General features: G+C 32.7%; 2 protein-coding genes across 2 annotated transcripts in view; one reads left to right on the top strand and one right to left on the bottom strand.

The window, feature by feature from the left end:
- Nucleotides 1-670: 670 nt before the first annotated feature.
- On the top strand, nt 671-5,351 carry LOC139500422 (perlucin-like protein). Its single transcript, XM_071289160.1, has 5 exons — nt 671-776; nt 2,252-2,349; nt 3,091-3,183; nt 4,348-4,375; nt 5,125-5,351. The coding sequence occupies exons 1-5, from the start codon at nt 725-727 to the stop codon at nt 5,349-5,351; spliced, it is 498 nt and encodes a 165-aa protein (XP_071145261.1). The 5' UTR covers nt 671-724.
- Nucleotides 5,352-11,026: 5,675 nt separating this feature from the next.
- The window catches only part of LOC139500617 (feeding circuit activating peptides-like), a 30,525-nt gene continuing 21,059 nt past the window's right edge, over nt 11,027-20,492 (bottom strand). Inside the window, exons 2-3 of the mRNA XM_071289367.1 lie at nt 19,134-19,233; nt 11,027-13,345 (exon numbers count right to left, since the gene is read on the bottom strand). Of these exons, the coding sequence (XP_071145468.1) occupies nt 11,717-13,345; nt 19,134-19,199 (1,695 nt within the window). The 5' untranslated portion in view covers nt 19,200-19,233 and the 3' untranslated portion in view covers nt 11,027-11,716. The remainder of the gene's footprint in view (nt 13,346-19,133; nt 19,234-20,492) is intronic.

Below are 20,492 nucleotides of genomic sequence, written 5' to 3'. Positions count from 1 at the left end.
GTTACAAAGACAGAAAAAAAAAGCAAAGGCTCTACACTGCACCAGTTCACATATACTAAGCCTCATATGAGTTTTGCAGCAAAGGGAAGGAAAGAGTACCACGTATATCCTTTAGACTAAATAATCTATGACTGAATGATCAAGTGAGTTTCCAAATGAACTATGTAACAAGAGGTAGAACACACGTGAATGAAATCACTCCCCCCAAATTAATGAAAAATAAATAGCTGGCTTAGATATTATAAAATAATATTATTATTATTCTAAATACAAATTAAAAACCTGAAACTATTTTTTTGCTTAAAACGTTTAGACACTTAATGCAAAACGAGAAGAACAGTTGCGTTCATTATGTATAAACCAAAAAAAAAAAAAAAAAAGAACAGACTGAGTATTCATTTCTACAAATATTCCCCTGAAGAGGAGTTTTTACACCAGATGCCTTTTTATTACAAAGTTGGTGTCTAGGACAATATTTGTTGCTTGAGTATGTTTTGTATACAACCAACGATTTATTTTGTTCCCTGCAGCACATTTGTTTTATTTTTGCTTATAGTCTAACTGAATAAATTGTCAGTGTTAAAAATTAATCCTATAACTGGTACATACATGTATAAACCAGAACAATTTACCTTATCTGCTTATCTTAATAATTTAAACGTACTAAGCTGGGAAATAGAAATCCACATACAGTGCAATCTTCACACCAAGGAATGAATTAATAATGACAATATACAGCATGTACTTTGGTATATTTCTTATTCTGGGATTAATAGGTAAAGTACAAGTATATTATGTAAGATAAATGCAGATTCTCAAGGGAGATAATGTTCATTTTGTAACCTATTATTTTCTTTTTACGTGATCTTGTAAGAGGATTTGTCTAAATAATCTTGTTTTAGAATGTTTAATCAGGTAGGCAATTATAATACAGAGTGTTTGGATGAAGTGATATAATCTTATTCAAATAAAAAAATTCCATACATTGAATGACGTTTTAAGAAAAGACTCTTTGGAAAGTAAATTGTCCAAAGCTACTATGTCTACGAGTATGATTAGAAAGCTGATCAGATAAACCATTTTTTTATAGCATGTCTGGCGCGCGTTCAGTCTCCACGATACTCATCAGGTGTTATATATTCAGAACAGTTAAATGGTCAAACTAAAAGCGTATATGCATAAATCAGTTCCCTTTTCGCGGAAAGAACCTACCGAATTTACCGGGTTTGTAATAACATGAGAAACACGATGGTCTCATATGTGGATCATGCAGAATCTGCTTACCCTTCGAGAACACTTGATACCACCCCCAGTTTTTGGTGGGTTCGTGTTGCTTAGTCTTTATTTTTCTATGTTGAGTTATGTGTACTACTATTTAGTCTGTTTGTGACTTTAAATTTTAGCCTTGGCATTGTCAGTTTGTTTTTGATTCACGAGTTTGATTGACCCTCTGGTAAATTTTGCCCCTCTTTTAAATCAGATATTCCTAAAGTCTACAAAGTTGAAGTCATTTCAATATAAACTATGTAGCTTCAAGATAATCTTGCAGTCTCAATTATATGCATACCAATTCTAACAGTCTTTGTTCTTTTGTTGGGTTCTTGTCTCTTTTACACGTTCCCCTGTTCCATTCTCATTTTAAACTTGAACACATTTTCCAAATACATAGCATAGGTGACCAAAGTACTTTAAACGTCATTAAAAATTATCGTTAAAACAAAAAGATGTCATATGATTTCGAATGAGACAACTTTAAAAAAAAAAGACCAAAGTGAAACAGAAATTAACAACTACATTTTACGTGTCACCATACGACCTTCAGCAATGAGCAAAACCATACCACAATGTCAGCTATAAAAGGCACCGAAATGATAAATGTAAAACAACTCAAACCAGACAACTTAATTAAGGCTGAATTAATATGCAAAATAATAAACGGAAAACAAATAAAACACAGCAACAAACGACAACCACTGACCAGCAGGCTCCTGACTTAGTCCATTCTAATAAGATCATTGTACACATATTAAACATATATTATAGATTGATTTTGTTTTGCTTATTTTTAACAGAAACTGCCAGTCGTTTCGTTTTGGTAAAAATATCTAATTTAAATAAGAATTATAGGCCGAATGATTTTATATAAAACAAATACTAGTAACTAACATTTTTGAGTAGAGAAACACAGTTGACAACAACCTATATACATCGAGTATATTGATACGAATACAATATGTTTTGTTATATTTAGAATTCATCAGAGCTTCATGTCCTACAACAGGGTGGACACACGTTGGGGATTCTTGCTACTTGTTCAACTGGGAGAAAATGTCGTGGTCTGAAGCAATGGTAACAACCACATGATTAATATGAATATATTTATGGTTAATTTCACTAAAACGGGTTTGCAAAGATTGAGTTTAATTTGTCAGCTAAAAATTTGGAACCGTTGAACATTTATTCATCGTTTGTGTAAACTGCTGTTGATTTTCAAATACGCCATGCAAGCTTATTAGTATTTAGGACACTGTAATGCCGTACTAGCATTCTCGGTGTCATGCCTAAATAATGATCATGGCATTACTTGCTAGACGTATTTTGTCTTTTATTGGAATGTATTTTGTCTTGAGAAGGCCGCACACTTTTAAATTGCTATCATATGCACTATCACTTGATTGATACCGATAATGACTGTGAGATATTTTTATGAACATTTCATCCTGAACTCAGTGCTACCCTGATTTCTATTATTTTTTCAATCATGTCAACGTACACTTGAAGTTAAGTCTGTAAGCTTCTCGTTCTCTAGAAAAGGTAATCCGAATAACGTGTGTTGACCAAATGCATATTGCGTTCGTATGCAATAAGTTCAATTAAAATATTTCTCTATCCAATAGAGGAACTTTCAAGAGCTACATTATTTTCAAGAAGTTCATCCAGTTCTTCAATAATATGTTTTAAGATGAACAATAGTTTTTTTTCAATTAACTGATTTTCTGAATGTTTTATATGTACATGTATATCGAACAAAAATAATTGGAATAAAAAAAATCTATAGCATTTGTTACAAGATTATGTCATTTTTTTAAGGAATGGTGTAAGTCAAAAGGTGGTTATTTAGCTGAATTAAATACTAAAGAAGAAAACAACCAAATACAACAGTTGGCATCAATTCGACACCAGGTATCTTTGGTTTTCAAATGTTAAACTTTTTTAAAAAGTATATACATGTAGCAATTATAAAAAAACCGCAGGCATATCATTTTATTTCATAAGAACTTTTATTTTGCCCGATGCCATCCATCAATTAGATCGTTTTCTGTTCTATGCCGTTAGTTTTCTCGTCTGAATTGTTTTACATTGTCAGTTCGGGGCCTTTTATAGCTGACTATGCGGTATGGGCTTTGCTCATTGTTGAAGGCCGTACGGTGATCTATAGTTGTTAATGTCTGTGTCCTTTTGGTCTCTTGTGGAGAGTTGTCTCATTGGCAATCATACCACATCTTTTTTTATACATGATATATATCAGTCTCGATATTTGCCTCTGAATATGACTTTGGAACTGCCAGATTGACAACCAGTGGATTGCTACAAATACTTTTTCTGTATACCGTGTTTCACACACATTATATAATTTTAGATGTAGGGTAAACGTAAAATCAATCGTACTATACATTGAACCATATACTATGTGAAAACTTGTCAATCATCGATCGTCATATTTTAATGTTAGATGTAGTTTTGGTTAATGCATTATACATGGTTTATGTTACTCTTTCATCTCTGTTCATTTGTTAACATTTGTAAATTAGCACATATGCCACGAAGTGATATTACCAAAATCGCAATATTTACGCTCCGATTTAAGAAAACATTGGCACTGAAAACCATGTTCAGTTCTGAAGTAATATGTGTCGTTGCTCATCGCCATTTGTTTCTAATGTGTAGTTGTGGGGACTTTACAAACTAATGTCTGCGTAATGTCGCAAAAATAAGTAAAATAACAAAAATACAGAAACCTAAGGAAAATGTAAAAAGGAAAGTCCCTAATGAACTGGCAAAATAAAAAGTTTAAACACATCAAAAAAATAAATAACAACTGTCGTATTCCTGAATATATTCCTTCTACAGTGGCGGATTCAGAACTTTTCATAAGGGAGGGGGAAGGGGGGGGCGCTCCAGTCATGCTTTAATGATTCCCTATATAATCAACCAAATCCCCCCAGGGCCCCCTGGATCCGCCTATGTTCTAACTTCAAATACAGCTTCCCTTGCTGAGATAGTTCTATTTCTTTTATTTGAATTCAGGTTTTATGTGTATCTGTATTTTATTTTTGTTTCTTGCAGCCAAGTGTCACACACATCGGATATGTAAGTATAATTAATTAAATTATGCTCAATGCTCTTCAATTTCGTACTTTATTTGGCCTTTTTGACATTTTTTGATTCGAGTTTCACTTATAAGTCTTTTGTAGACGGAAAGCGCCATGGGCGCAAATTTAAAATTTCAACAAAGGTAACTAAGATGGCTTTATTTAGATCCCAATTATAACTGCATCACAAATGTGACTATCGGAATGTATCAAGCAATGTCATCAATATACTTTGCAAGACAAATCTTGCAATTTCATCTGACAAAATAAAAAGATATATACAATTTGTCGTTTACATATCTGCCTTTTGGACTCTGATAGATAGTTGTCTCTTTATTATTCCTTCTTCATCTCCTTCTTTATATTTTAACAAATAGCAATAATCGAGAAAGTTATGGAGTATGGATTTGTGTAATCCCCCCCCGGTATATGGAAAATATAAGTTGTTTTTCTGTGAACGTTACTGCGATGGGTGGTTGAGTTTACTTTGGTCGAGATTTCTACCTTTACACAAAATCATTTATGTGGTTAACGACAGTAAAAGATAAGGACAGTGTCCAGTCAATATAAAGCAGTTTTATAACATTTTCCGTGTCAATAATAAGCAATAAAACGTATTTAAACCTGCATTTAGTTTGTTAGGACAAATGGTGATTTCTCAAGGGAGAATGACTTTATTTTGAATAATGCTGTAGAATAAATTATATATTAGCATGTTATTTTCTTTTCTATTATGTATTCTACTGGTTAGGCGCCCGTGATATGAAAACTGAAGGTCAATGGGTATGGGAAAACAGTGGCACACCTGTAACATTTACCGATTGGTGGCCTGGAGAACCAAATGTTGACGACGCCGCTATTGAAGACTGTTTAACATTATTTAGTTCGCTTAGATTCAAATGGCTAGATAATGACTACCAGAAGTTACGGAGGTCCATCTGTGAGATTAAATTATCTAAACTTTTAAAGTTGGATTAAATGGGTTATTCTGGATTAATATTCATAAGGCACGTTTAGAATACAATTTTCCTTGTTGTATCGAAGAGGGACGAAAAATACCAGAGGGACGAAAGATACCAGAGGGACGAAAGATACCAAAGGGAGAGTCAACATAGACAGACAACACCTTGGATAAAAAAGAAAAAGAAAAAAAAACCAGACGGACAAATAAAAGTACACAACATAGAAAATTTAAGATTAAGCAACACGAACCCCTACAAACACTGGGCGTGATCTCAGGTGCTCCGGAAGGGTACATAGATCCTGCTCCACATGTGGAACATTACCTTGACAACCTATGTTAACAACAGAGAATGCAGATACATTGTAAAACAAAGTTCATACATGTCGTGGTTCCGAACTTTTACCCATTCATCGTCGGGATCTTCCAAAGGGACAATCAAAATACAAAAGTCGAAGAGAAACAGACAAAACAATGACATTAAAAAACTACGAACATACACACATACATATTCAGATGCTATTTTATGATTTTGAAAATACTTATACATACACTATCATCTTTATATAGTAACTGAAATGCTAGCTTCCTTTTATTGTTCATGAGAAGCTCTAGCACAAAGTCTGCCTCATACGAATAAAAAAAACATTCAAAAGAAGACGAGCATATATATGCAATTGAAATTGTTTGTTGAAAACAACCGCTCTCTAACAAATGAGTGGTAATACAAAATCAAGCATCTTGATGATGCCAGCTACAGAATGTTTTTGTTGTTTGGAGGAGAATCATAACCAGCAAATAAATATTAAACGTTTTTATTTTATGTTTGGCTTCACATGTATAAATTATGTGATACAAGTCCTAATGTGAACATTATTTATTTACTCATAGTTGCTAAGGGGTCGCAAGCATCAGCAATTATTGACCTTCTTCCTTTGTTTATTGTGATTTGTAATGTCGTTAATATTGTAATGTCGTTACTATTGGTTTGCTAAATTATTGACATCCACCGAATACGTATAAACCTTATAATTGAACAATAAAACTAAGTAGCTGTCTTATTATTTTGTTTCTAATGTACATTTCCTCCGTGAGAAATCTTTAACAGCACATAATTGAAATTCTATTGTTTGAACGATCCTTCAGAAAAAGAAGTGTTCGGTTTTTTTTAATGAGACCGCAACTCTAATAATGTAGACCCAACAACACAAATTCATTCGTCAAGCGTCTACTAAGGAAAAATGGAAATATGTGCGAAATCAAACAATTATAGTTTGACAACTGCAGACACAGCATAAAAAACTAAAGACTTAGCAACACGAACCTTTAAAACACTAGGGTTGATCTAAGGTGCTCCGGAAAGGTAAGCAGATCCTGGTCCACATGTGGCACCCGTCGTGTTTCTTGAGCCTGCACCGATCCAGGCTTAAAAGACCATATACGATTGGTCCTTTATTGTATGTATTTTATTAAATGGGCCTTTATACTGTTTAACATTATTTTTGTTTGCCAGTTACATGTATCCTCCTCAGGCATTATTTCAAACTAGCTATAATCTATAGAATTAGGAATGGAAGTGGTGAATGTATAAAAGAGATTAGAACCCGACCAAAAAGCAGAAAACATCTGAAAACAACCACAACACAGCGAGAAAAAAACGCACAAGTGGGCGGGCTTCATCTCGCAACTTAACAAAAAAGTGTACGAATTCAACAAAAATGGACGTCGCACTAAAATCTTTAAAGTTTAGAAAAAACATACAAGACTTCCAAAGGCTCCCGACTTAGGAGTGGCACAAAATTGCGACGGGTTTGAACATGTTTTGTGAGATTTCAATTCGCCCTTTAATTATAGCAAATGAAGAAAATATAGAATAATCAAACACACAGCAATATCCACGGTAAAACTCAGTTTAAGAAAAGTCGAAGTCCGATATCAGAGCAGATAACTTATTTTATATTGATTTCTATCAATGGTTCTAAAATTTCAAATATTTTCTGTCAGTTTGTATTTGTATAGTGGAGCATGGTGGAGTAGCTGATATGTAATACTAGTTTATGGCTTGTTTGCATGTCATGATATCTTTTGATGTGTGATATTTTTCAAACATTGTTTTTACTTTTCCTTAAATAGTTTGTCTGACTTTTGTGTTTATTATGTTGTATTTTTATTTTAGAATCATTAAACCTTTTTTAAACATTTTTGTTCCTTCGCCTTTATTGTTTGTAAGGGCTGCTTTAAAAAAAACGAAAAATGGGTAATAATTAGTTCTAAATGTATCTAAAAACAAAAGTAAAATCACAAAAATACTGAAAATGTCAAGTAATCCGTTTGACCTCTATTCCATAGTTTTTATTGTAAAATGACACTAAATGCTGTCACAGATTTGAAATAGACTTTTGTACAGATCATGTAATCATTTAGGAATTAAAGAATAAAAAAGAAAAGCCTTGTCTTTACAAGATGATGCTGTCGCCGAAATAACAAGGTTAGGACAAGCCAGACATCCATAAACATTGTTTAAGACAATAAGTAATTGTTTTCTGTCAGAGTAACACAGACTAAGAAATGCTTATTCCCAATTGTAATTCCTTCAGTGATTTGGTTGATAGCATACAAAAGTCAAAGATCAGCCATAAATATAGATAAAGCTTAAGGATTCATGACATATTCTCAATTTTACTGACTTTTGCCTGCGCATGTTTTAATCATGATTTAAAACACGATCAATATAAAAAAGTTTGGAGATTTTGTATGCATTTCAATGAGACAACTATCCTCCACAGTTTAAATGATGTACATCCTACGGCATTCGCCAATGAGCAAAGCCCATATTGTATTGTCAGCTATAAATAGCACAGACTTCATAAAAATGGGAAATAATTCAAACAAAAAAACTTACGATTTCTAAATAATATGTATATAAATGATCGTTGGCTTTCTCGAAATATTAAAAATGAGGTCATTAAGCACAGCTGATACACATGTCTCATTCCTTCCCAATTGTACGGACGACATTACGAGTTGGTTGACCGTTATGGAATATCCGTTTCACAGTTGATATCGGATATGCTCCTGATGTCGTAACTACAATCCCGTCCTCTTTTCACTTATGTGATCTACCAAATTAGACTATTTACACTGGTTTGGTAATAACACGACGGGTGCCACATGTGGAGCAAGATATGCTTACCACTTCCGGAGTACGTGAGGTCACCCCCAGTTGTTGTAGGAGTACGTGTTGCTTAGTCTTTAGTTTTCTATGTTGTGTCTTGTGTACTATAATTTGTCTGTTTTTCTTTTTTCTTTTTTAGTCATGGCGTTGTAAGTTTATTTTCGATTAATGAGTTTAAATGTCCCTCTGGTATCTTTTGCCTTTATTTTATCTCCTTTCACATGATATACCATCGTGTTTGTGTGAAGTACTAAAGGTACATTACACATACTGTGTGTCTATACGAGAAGACCTCATTTTGTGTGTCGCTTCTCTTCTTTCCACAATAAATTAACCAACACGTACGCCTCTGTGTCCTATAAGTACAGTGCATAGTCGCATTTGTCATCCATTCATATGATTATTCAGATTGAGTTATTTTGGGAGAAAAACGAGAAAAAAGGCATCCGGATATTGTCCCGTTATTGGACGAAATTTTAAGTCAGATTAGACTTCCGGATTGCTTTTTTCTGTATACTTTGAACATACATATACAAAGAATAAAGTGTATTTTCAGAATTCTATCTGCTATCATTTTCAAGTTTACTATCCACGGCGGTCACAGAGTTTATTAAATAGAGAGGGTCTGTATACTATATCAATGACCACCATGGATCGATTAGTAAACTTAGAATTGAAAGTAAATACACTATATTTATATAGTAATGAATGTTCATAATATACAGATTAGCGCTAAAAATATTCATGTGAACTTTTGATACCTTTTCTGAAATTCTCCAGTCATTAAATCTTTTACAAAATTCATTGATTACAAAAAAAAAAAGATGTGGTATGATTGCCATGTTGAGACAACTCTCCACAAGAGACCAATATGACACAGAAATTAACAACTATAAGTCAGCCAATACCGCATACTCAGCTTTAAAAGGCCCCGAAGTGACAATGTAAAACAATTTAAACCAGAAAACTAGCGGCCTTATTTTTTAACAAAAAATTAACGAAAAATAAATATGTAACACATAAACAAACGACAACCACTGAATTACAGGCTCCTTACTTAAATGTTCATATCATACTAAATGTATGTTCACATTAAAATTGATAGAAAACCAAAAATGGGAATTTTGGAAATAAAGGAGGAGGGATAAAAAAAAAGCATTTTCCTGTCCCCAATAACCTATGACTTATGATATACTTTTGCTGAAATTCTCCAGTCATTCAATACTTTACAACATTCTTCCAACAACACTTTACATACTTTAAACTACGCTCTGAATGCCCGCGATTTCTCGGGTGTGTTCTAGTACTATATAATAAGAATAATGAAAAAACGGGAAGTTGGGAAGAAACAATTATCATGTAGGGGTCTTTAAAGGCCGTGTTTTGACATTTAATTGCCTACATCTCTAAATTTGAATAATAACATATCCGGTATATGTTTAAATATTTCTATGATAACCTTATGTTTCACCATTGTTGTGACAGAGGGTAACTGTGTTGCTTTGTTTTCTTTATACTATTGTATTCACAAAGGTTATCAAAATAAATCTAACATAGATGGCTCATTAGCAATCATAGCACATATATTCATTTTTATATAGAAACAGGATTCAGATAAGAGTCAAACATTTGTATTATCCAAATAAGTCGTATTTAAGTCCCCTTTTCTTGACTTGCTGTAACTTACAGTGGTTGACTTCTACGGTATGTGTGTTCAGAAAGAAGTTGTCTCATTTGCAACCATACCACATCACTCCTTTTATATGCAACTTTATGAATAGCTTCACATGAATTTTTCAATTTATGGTTTACCATTAAACCCTGATATACATTTAGGCATGTTCAGACGCATTCCTGTATGTTAATTTGGCATTCAGTTGCATTATCGATATTTTTAATATAATATTGATCTGAATTCCGATCATTATCAAATGAAACATCAATGTTTCCATGCATATACGATATACGAAGAATGCAATGTTTGCTCTTCTATCATCCTATCTGAACTCATGGTTGCGCAGGTTTGTACAAGTTTTCATGTGTTTGGGGTAAAACGTAACTAGCAAATTCTTTCTTCTAAAGATTTTTAACGTTTTCCATGTACAGAAACAGGGGCATGTGACGAAATATCCATTAAGATGGAAAGACAAAATTGAAAAATATGTAAAAGATAAAATAACGGATCTAACCAAGATTCAATGTAGGTTTAAAACCCATGATAAAGGGGATTCAACCATATGTCCTCATTCAAAAGCTTTGGTCTGAAAAAAAAGTTGCAGATTCCAACCCTCAGAACTCCCACTTCACCGCCACTGAATCTATTTAGAATCCACACAAAGACCAAGTACGAAAAACCCTGAAGGAACTTCAAAAGGGACGAGACAGGAAACTCTGATATAATAATTAGTTTGCCAAACCATTTTTCTGCAACTCTTATTTCACATTAAGAAAAAGGTTAAAAATCACAAGTCCCAATATGGCGGGGTTTGATGCAGCATAGGAAAACAAAACAAAACATAGGATGACATATTTTATTGTCTCATTTACTTGATCAAAAATAGTAAACAATATGGCAATGTAAAAGTATATCTGTAAATAATTCCTCAAGATAACAACAAAATATCATAAACAAGTAATGTTATGTCTGTACATTTGTACATATATATATTCTATATTTTCAATTAGGATGAACATTTTAAATATAATTCCAACACTTCTTCCCCTATTGCATACTTAAACTTTATTTACATATGTTTGACATAACCGACACCTATAATAAGTCTTAAGTCACATACAATAGGAGAACAGTGTTTCATACAGACATTTGTATAAGGTTTCATAAGAACCAAATCTATCTGTCTGTGATTTATCTATTTTTTGTTTACTATCTATTTTTACTTTTTATCTTGTGTATTTGAATAATTTCTTCAACTTGTCATAGTATGCTTTAAACCACTCTTACATTTATTTGTAGTGACCTAAATACTTCGTTGTCATTTCAAATATTTCAAAATATATATGGTCTACATGTATATAACGGCTTCCTTCATAATCACATTTTTCCATCAATATCTTAGATTTTAATCTAAACAACCTTTTAGATTAAACATAGTTGTATCACAGTTAATTAATCATCAGTATACTGCTAAAACAAAAACACCGATGATGTTTAATGAATGTATTCTGTATGCATATAAATTATCTTGTTTAAATTTCAAGCGAATTTTTCTTGACAAATCCTCGCATTCCACCTCTCTGTATTGAGTCAAAACTTTTTTTGTTAAATGACGAAAGGCTACCATGGTTTATTGAATCGAACTTTCTTTTTGCAAAGCTACTTAAACCATATCCGCTATGTATAGAATCGAAATGTCGCTTTGCAAAACTAGTAAATCCTGCTCCTCTAGATATTCCGTCAAAGGGCCGTTTAACAAAACTGTTTAAGCCAGACCCACGAGATATCGGATCGAATCGTCGTTTTGCAAAGCTACTAAAACCGTGACCAATTTTATCAAATCGTCGTTTGTCCAAATCTTTCTTAACAAACCCGTTCATTCTGCCGCCTGAAATTGAATCAAAATGGCGTTTTTCCAAATCTTCGTCGTCCTTCTTTACAAACCCGCTCATCCCCCCTCCACTGATTGAATCGAATCGTCGTTTTTCTGCGTCTTTTTTTACAAACCCACTCATCCCCCCTCCACTGATTGAATCGAATCGTCGTTTTTCTGCATCCTTTTTGACAAACCCACTCATACCACCTCCACTGATTGAATCGAATCGTCGTTTTTCAGCGTTCTTTTTAACAAATCCGCTCATACCGCCTCCATTTATTGAATCAAATCGACGCTTGTCTACATCATCATCATTTTTTTTCACAAACCCGCTCATTCCACCTCCGCTGATTGAATCAAATCGGCGCTTGTCTGTGTCCTTTTTAACAAATCCACTCATTCCGCCTCCGCTTATCGAATCAAATCGGCGCTTGTCTGTGTCCTTTTTTACAAATCCACTCATTCCACCTCCGCTTATCGAATCAAATCTTCTTTTATCCATGTCCTTTTTAACAAATCCACTCATACCACCTCCACTGATTGAATCAAATCTTCTTTTATCCATGTCCTTTTTAACAAATCCGCTCATGCCACCTCCACTTATAGAATCAAATCGCCGTTTTTCCATGTCCTCGTCGTCCTTTTTAACGAAGCCACTCATGCCTCCTCCGCTTATAGAATCAAATCGCCGTTTTTCCATGTTGTCGTCGTCCTTTTTTACAAATCCGCTCATGCCTCCTCCGCTTATAGAATCGAATCGTCGTTTTTCCATGTCCTCGTCGTCCTTTTTAACGAAGCCACTCATGCCTCCTCCGCTTATAGAATCAAATCGTCGTTTTTCCATGTTATCGTCGTCCTTTTTGACAAAGCCGCTCATTCCACCTCCGCTTATAGAATCGAATCGTCGTTTTTCCATATCCTCGTCGTCCTTTTTGACAAAGCCGCTCATGCCACCACCGCTTATAGAATCAAACCGACGTTTTTGTAAGTCGTCGTCTTTTTTCACAAATCCACTCATTCTACCTCCGCCTATAGAATCAAATTTTCGCTTGACAAATCCATTTAACCCAGCCGATCCTATTCGATCAAATCCACGTTTCGTTTCACCATCATCTTCATCATTTTTCTTTACAAAGCTAGAGAATCCACCAGAATTCCCTATTGAGTCAAATCGTCTTTTCACAAAACCTGACATTCCATGTCTACCGATTGAGTCAAATTTTCTTTTTTCTTCCACAATTTCATCTGTTCTTTTATCTGTGTCTCGTCTTATTCTATTTGATTCCTAAAATATAGCAAATATATAATTTTATTTATGAATGAACAGTTACATATACTCAATATACAATATCGTGTCCTATGCAGGCCAATTTAGTAAAATATTATGTAGATGTGTATGAGTGTATTAGAAATAATTTAATTGTGTATTAGAAATCGATGACCCCGAAGAAGCACTGTTGTCTTTTTTGAATAATTTTACTGAAGTATTAAATCATCATTAAAAAGAGAGTAAAACGTTTTGTCAAAATGAGTGGATGAATGATGAAATTCTAGATAGCATGAGAAAACGTGATTTTTATCGTAAGAAAAAAGATATGTATAGTTATAGACTCTGGAGAAATAAATAAAAGTCAAATATCTCATCGAAAACTCTAAACAAAATTATTATACCAATATCATAGAACACAAAAAGGACAACAGCAAATTATGGAAGCACCTACATACTGTCAGCGATACCGACAATCATACCAGTATAAAAATCATAAGTGATTGTAACAAAAAGGAAATTTTAGAATCAAAAGTCATTGATGATGTTTTTAATGCTTATTTCACAAATATCACAGATAATCTTAATATAGATCAAAACATCAACAATTCTAGTAGTTGTTTTAACAAAATTGATGATTTTATATCGGGTCATGTACCAGATAATGTGTATTTTTCTATACCACTTATGAGTTATGATTTTGTGTGTTTATAACTAAAAGCACTAGATGAATCAAAAGCAACAGGCCTTGATACCATAAGTGCAAAATTTGTAAAGATGTCTTCTCATGCTATTTCACTACCACTTTGTCATATTTTTAATTTAAGCATAAAAAAATGTATTTTTCCATCTTCATTTAAACTGGCAAAAGTCATACCAATTTATAAGAACAAAGGCTAAAAACAAGATGTTTTTAATTACAGACCAATTGTAATTCTACCACTCATTTCTAAAATCCTTGAAAAACATGTGATTTCGCGGGTGTGTTCTAGTTATTATTGATGCATTGTTTATTTTTAATGTAATTATTATTGTACTAAGGGAGACTTATTGAAAAATGGTGTAATCCAAATGAGTTACTCTCTCTAAATAAAGATATTAATATTATTATTATTATTATTATTACTAGAACACACCCGCGAAATCGCGGGCATGTACAGCTTGTGAACTGTTGTAGGATGATGTTTTGTAAAAGATATTATGTATGGAGAATTTCATAAAAGGTATCAAAAGCCCTCTCCCTTTTTCCAAAGTCCGATATTTGTTTCCTTTCTGTTAAATTCAATTATTTTCGTGTTTCTGGCCTCAGACCACAATTATTCTTCTCCTTTGCTACAATGCATCTTTTGGTAAAAGTCAAATTAAATTTAAAATTTGCACCGCTTCAAACATGAAATAAATGTAGCTACTTATATAAAGACCATTATTAGTCAATAAAATATGCTTCTAGGACAATCCATTTTCTTTTTAAAGCCTTATTAACATGCCAATGGTAGGATATGAATCTATTATAAAAGACCGACTAAGGCTAATTTGAGGGGTGGTCGGAGCCCGGAAATCCCGGTATTAAAAACATGAAACCCGAGATGCAGAATTTAAAGAAATTCATATCCCGAAACTACCGTAATGATCAATCCCCAAATCCCGAGCTTAAAAACAATCGATCCCGACGTCCAGAAAAAGGTCCTACCTCCCTCTAATCTCTACCCTACTTTCATTTTTGCCAAATCACTTCTTTCACTTCCACAAATTTGTATGCCCCATTTATCGGCATTATGTTTTCTAGTCTGTGCATCCGTGCGTTCGTTCGTTCGTTTGTCCATCCGTCTGTCCGGTGAAAGTTTTTGGTCGAGGTAGTTTTTGATGAAGTTGAAGTCCAATCAACTGGAAACTTAGTAAATATAGTGCCGATGTGGCATCCGTGTACTACGGACACATTCTTGTTCCCACATGTTTTACTTATTTCAATTATATGCAACTGGTATGACCCCTTTTAAATAGTAAACATTTCAAAGAAAACAGTAGACAGAATACAGAGAGTCTCTATTTATTAAAGTAGTATAATCGTAGTTTACGTGTAGATAAACGCGATCTAATGAGACATAATAGTTGTGGTTCTTGCGATCTAAACACCATGATATGGAGAACGCTCTGATTGGCTTATCTATTTTTCATTTTTGTTATGTATCATACGATTGGTTGTACTTGTGGATGTTTCAAACCGGAAGTCTTATCTATGACTAAAAGTCAGTCTGATGTCGGAATCAATATCCGGATGCCTTTTTTCTCGTTTTTCTCCAAATATATCTCAATATCATAAGAATGGATGACAAATGCGACTATGCATGTTACCTATAGAACACAGAGGCATGATGATTAATTTATCGTGGAAGAAAGAGAAGCGACACACAAAATGAGGTCTTCTCGTTTAATAGCAATTGGTCTTTAGCGTAATTAATGTGAACTCATCATTCACCTTGAAATCAGTATCTCATATTGATAATACACTATAGGTATCCTTTGTCTATAATAAGTAATCTGTTTGTTATATCGATAATTCGCAATCGGTTCACTATATCGATAATTCGCAAGCAGTTCAATATATCGATAATTCGCAATCGGTTTACCATATCGAAAATGCAAATTCGATATCATTCATCGATAATACACAATAACTTCAACACAGAAGGTACAGTATTTTAAAGGGCACATTAACGCACAACGTTGAAATTAATGTCTTCACTTCCTGACATTGCCAACATCATTTAACATTAAATAGCATGATATAGATACTAAAACACACATTAAGTTCTAACAGATAACGGAATATTATTTCACCGTTATATGGAAAAATATAAGATAAATTTGTTTTCATTTCAAACATTGGTATGTCATAAATTTTGAATAAACGATGCCAAAATATAACAAGTCAAAGAAGGAAATTTGATTCTAAAAAAAATATTTCTTAAAATTTACACAATGATAGACAAATACTTTTCAAAATATTAAAAGATTACTATATGGATAGGAATTCTTTAACACATAGCAACAAACATACACACGAGATGTGCTGTTCATTGTTGAAGGCCATATGACCTGCAATTGTTCACCTCCTTGTCCTTTTGTCTTTGATTAATTAAGTTGTCGTTTGAAAACCTACTACATATCCTTTACGTATATATGTGAGGTATATGCTAATGGAAGGAAACAAATTGAGCCAAAAAATCTCAAAAGGACTTTTAGAGGTAAAACAAATGTAAAAACTGTTAACTATCGTCTGTTAAACACACTTAAACAGATTTATACTTTAAATATATACATGTAACAGTCTCTTTATAAAACATAATTTAGATTAACATCAGATAGATAAGGCAATCATTTCAAAACAGAAAATATGTTTCATAAAAGCAAGGCGGGCAAAATAGTTTGAAGACATTGTTTTGTTTTGTATTTTATAATTTACAATATTTTAAAGCTAACAATGCGGTATGGGTTTTGCTCATTGTTGAATGCCTTTTTTTACCTTATAGTTGTTAATTTCTGTGTCATTTGGTCTCTTGTGAAGCGTTGTCTTATTGGCAATCATGCCATTTATTTTGTATTTATCATCGAATGTAAGCTCATTTTGACAATAATCGCCAACCCTATCATTAATCTGTTTGAAGGTCGTCTTGTATATTAAATATTCGACAATCCTATCAAGTAACAGGTTGAGGCTCGTTTTGTTAAAAATCGCCAACACTGTCATTGGATATTCTAAAAATCGTCTTGAAAATAGAGCTTTACTCTTAAGTTGTTAACTTATTGATTGAACTAAGTCTAAGTAACGACAATTTAAAAAGTAAAAATAAATTAAAAAAAAAACTAAACAAAGTCGGTTACACATAGAACCAATTGTAGATAAATGAAAATGAAACACCAAATAAGAACAGATCGAATACAACTTGGGATGACTGAAGTTTATCCTGAATTTCTCAGTCTAAATTACTGGTCAAAGAAAATGCTGGTATGTCTTTTTTATGATTAATTCCCTTCCATAATGTTATTAGTTTATAACGCTTTCTAAGTCTAGACTATTGTTTAACGACGTATTTATGTGATCTGTAATTTTGGGTTATGATCATTTTAGCACATGGAAATACATTGTATGTCCCTTTATTGACTCTTTCATTTAACATGTTTTGTCTTGTAGATAATCCATATGCATATCTCATTTAAGTCTTTTGTGAATAGGAACTTTGTAAAAAATGATGATAATTTGACACCAAGATGTACAACTTGTAAACGTACCGGTATTAGCCCGAATAAGACAGAACTTATATTGATCTCTTAACCAACATTCCGTTTATGGAGCAACCAATGAGTAACATATTTTGATTCTGCTATTATAGTTAGGAATTCATGTCCGTGATTTGTGAAATAAGGGTGTTGCTGAGAAATTTTAAATCGTGACAATTAATTATGTGGCGATTTTCGGAACTGTTATATAGTTTTTTTTCAGAATTTAAATATAGTTAGTTTGATTTTGCGTATGAACATGTAACATTTCAATAATTCATTGATGATCATAGTTGTAAAAGAATAAATAAACTCCTCATAGATACCAGGATTGAAAATTTATATTAACGCCAGACTCGCGTTTCGTCTATAAAAGACTCATCAGTGACGCTCGAATAAAGAAAATGTTAAAAAGGACAAAAAAGTACAAAGTAGAAGAGCATTGAGGACACAAAATTCCTAAATGTTTTGCCAAATACAGCTACGGCAATCTATTCCTGAAGTAGAAAAGCCTTAGTATTTCAAAAATTTAAAGTTTTGTTAACAGTTAATTTATAAATATGAACATATCAATGTTAACTCAAGTCAACACAGAAGTGCTGACTACTGGGCTGATTATACCCTCGGGGAACGAAAAATCCACCAGCAGTGGCATATACCTTTTGGTTGTAAATAAACTCATCAAAGATACCAGGATTGAAATAAAGATGCATTTATGAGAAAAAATGTTCCAAGAGCAAAAACCTATATGAATACTGTTAATCACCGCTTTAATACATTCATGAAGTATTATCTGGCAGATCAGCAGATTTTCCTAATTTAAAGGTGAATGACATCAAAATCAACTGGAATAATTTAAATCAATGGGCGAGAAACCATAATAAAATATATCTCGATATTTTAAACTCATATATATTTATATATAAATATTTATTATATAGAAAATAACATTTCCTGACAATGAAATATGGAATGCGTTTTCAATATCTTATTTTTCTCCAATTAATTATATGGATCTCTTAGCTAATTTCAACTATTTGCGAATTCTTAAAATATTACGTAAGAAAAAGACAAAGGAGCACTGTATCTAATGCTGATTTACATATTAAGATAAATGAAAAAAACACAGTTAAGATATTCCATTGATCAATTTTGTTTTTTTAACTCAATTTGTACTAGACACCCTTTCCGTTTAGTGGAAAGATTCACACATAGTGGTGCTTGTTACAACATCTTGTAAAATTGTAAAATGCGGAAATAATTTACATACATAAATAAAATATTCAAAAAATGTATCGATTGAACATGTTGAATACGTGACAAAAAGAAATGTTGGCGTATTTTTCTATTAAGATATCAAAATGTTAACTCAAAAATATTAATTTATCTGCATATACTTCCAACATACGTCGGAGTTTATATTGATCGAATATATGACGAAATAGAAAAGCTAGCTTAGTTTTCTATTAAGATACCAACATGTTAAATAAAAAATAAAAAAAAATAATCTCGTATACTTCCAACGTACCTCGGAACTTATGTGATGACAGCAAAATAGCAATACCAATGCAGTTGTATATTTCCTTGTATCCATTCTTAGTGTGGTCCTTCCGAACTAATCTATCTTTCTGAAAAAAAGGTAAACGTCAACTGTAGATAATGAATTTTAAAAAACAATAGTCTGTGAAAGTCATTCGTGTTCAAATTAAGACAAATAGCTTAAGACGGAAATACTTTGTAGGCTGTAATTAAATTTTGCAAACGATCATACCAAAGACCTTTTTTATTGGCTGACATTGCGCGAATAGCCACGTATATTCATTGGCTTGTCACATAAAATATCTAAGCAACAACCATAAAAATCGGTAGATCACATTACAAACCTGTTTGTTTACCAAACTGCTTGACTGAAATCAAGTTATATCCGATCATCAATTAACATTACCTTAGTTAAGTCTACGATAAACTTGTTAAAACTTAACGGTTACAAGAAGTTTAATTACATTTCAGAAGCTCTGATCACTATCAATTTCCTAATTGTTCAAGAATATGTTAGATCCCGTCTAAAGGTGAACGAAATATAAGTTCTCACACTTTTTTTTTATATATATAGGATGCATGTTAGCATCAGTACAAATGTTATATATCTTGGTACACATATTCCTTCTTTTCACAGAGAACCACTCGACTCAAACAAACTCACAGCAACAAATCCTAAAATCTTCGATATTCCAATCTCATGTGCAAACATGAAGCCACCTTAACAAGACCAACAAAAGAAAGTGATATTGAAAGTGACATGATAAACTTATATTTCTATGAATGCATGGCCTGACATTCTTAGCAAATGAAATTGTTACGACAAAACCCAATATTGATGTAAAAAGTAACATAACAAAAAAATCGAACTCCAAAGAAATTAAAAAAGGAAAGTTCTGTATCAAAAGGCAAAATCAACCGAAAATAAAAAGTAAAGTCACAAAAATACTGAACTCAGAGGAAAATCTAATCGGAAAGTCCATAATCGCATGGCAAAATCAAATGACAAAACACATAAAAAACGAATGGACAAGAACTGTCATATTCCTGACTTGGTACAGGCATTTCAAATGTAGAAAATGGTGGATTAAACCTGGTTTTATAGCGCTAAACCTACTGTGATTTCCCTATAGCTAACTTAGCCTGGTGCAGACATTTCTTCATTTAGAAAATGGTGGATTAAATCTGGTTTTATAGCTAGTTAAACCTTTCACCTGTATGACAGTCTTAAATGAACTTTAATCAATAAAAATGTTTCTTTTAGAGTAAATATGAGACCCTGAAACACTATCAGATGGGTGATACATTAACTTGTAGTAAAAACGACAGAAATGAATATGATATTTTT

The sequence above is a fragment of the Mytilus edulis genome, chromosome 13 (genome assembly GCF_963676685.1).
Source record: "Mytilus edulis chromosome 13, xbMytEdul2.2, whole genome shotgun sequence".
Classification (NCBI taxonomy): Eukaryota; Metazoa; Mollusca; class Bivalvia; order Mytilida; family Mytilidae; genus Mytilus; species Mytilus edulis.
This window is presented reverse-complemented; position numbering and strand designations above follow the sequence as displayed.

Bases quoted from the DNA above. Each gene is read 5' to 3' on its own strand.
- LOC139500422 (XM_071289160.1), top strand. From the start codon at position 725: ATGACAATATACAGCATGTACTTTGGTATATTTCTTATTCTGGGATTA. The intron at 2,350-3,090 runs GTAACAACCACA...CATTTTTTTAAG, and splicing joins TGTCGTGGTCTGAAGCAATG to GAATGGTGTAAGTCAAAAGG. The intron at 4,376-5,124 runs GTATAATTAATT...TCTACTGGTTAG, and splicing joins CACACACATCGGATATGTAA to GCGCCCGTGATATGAAAACT.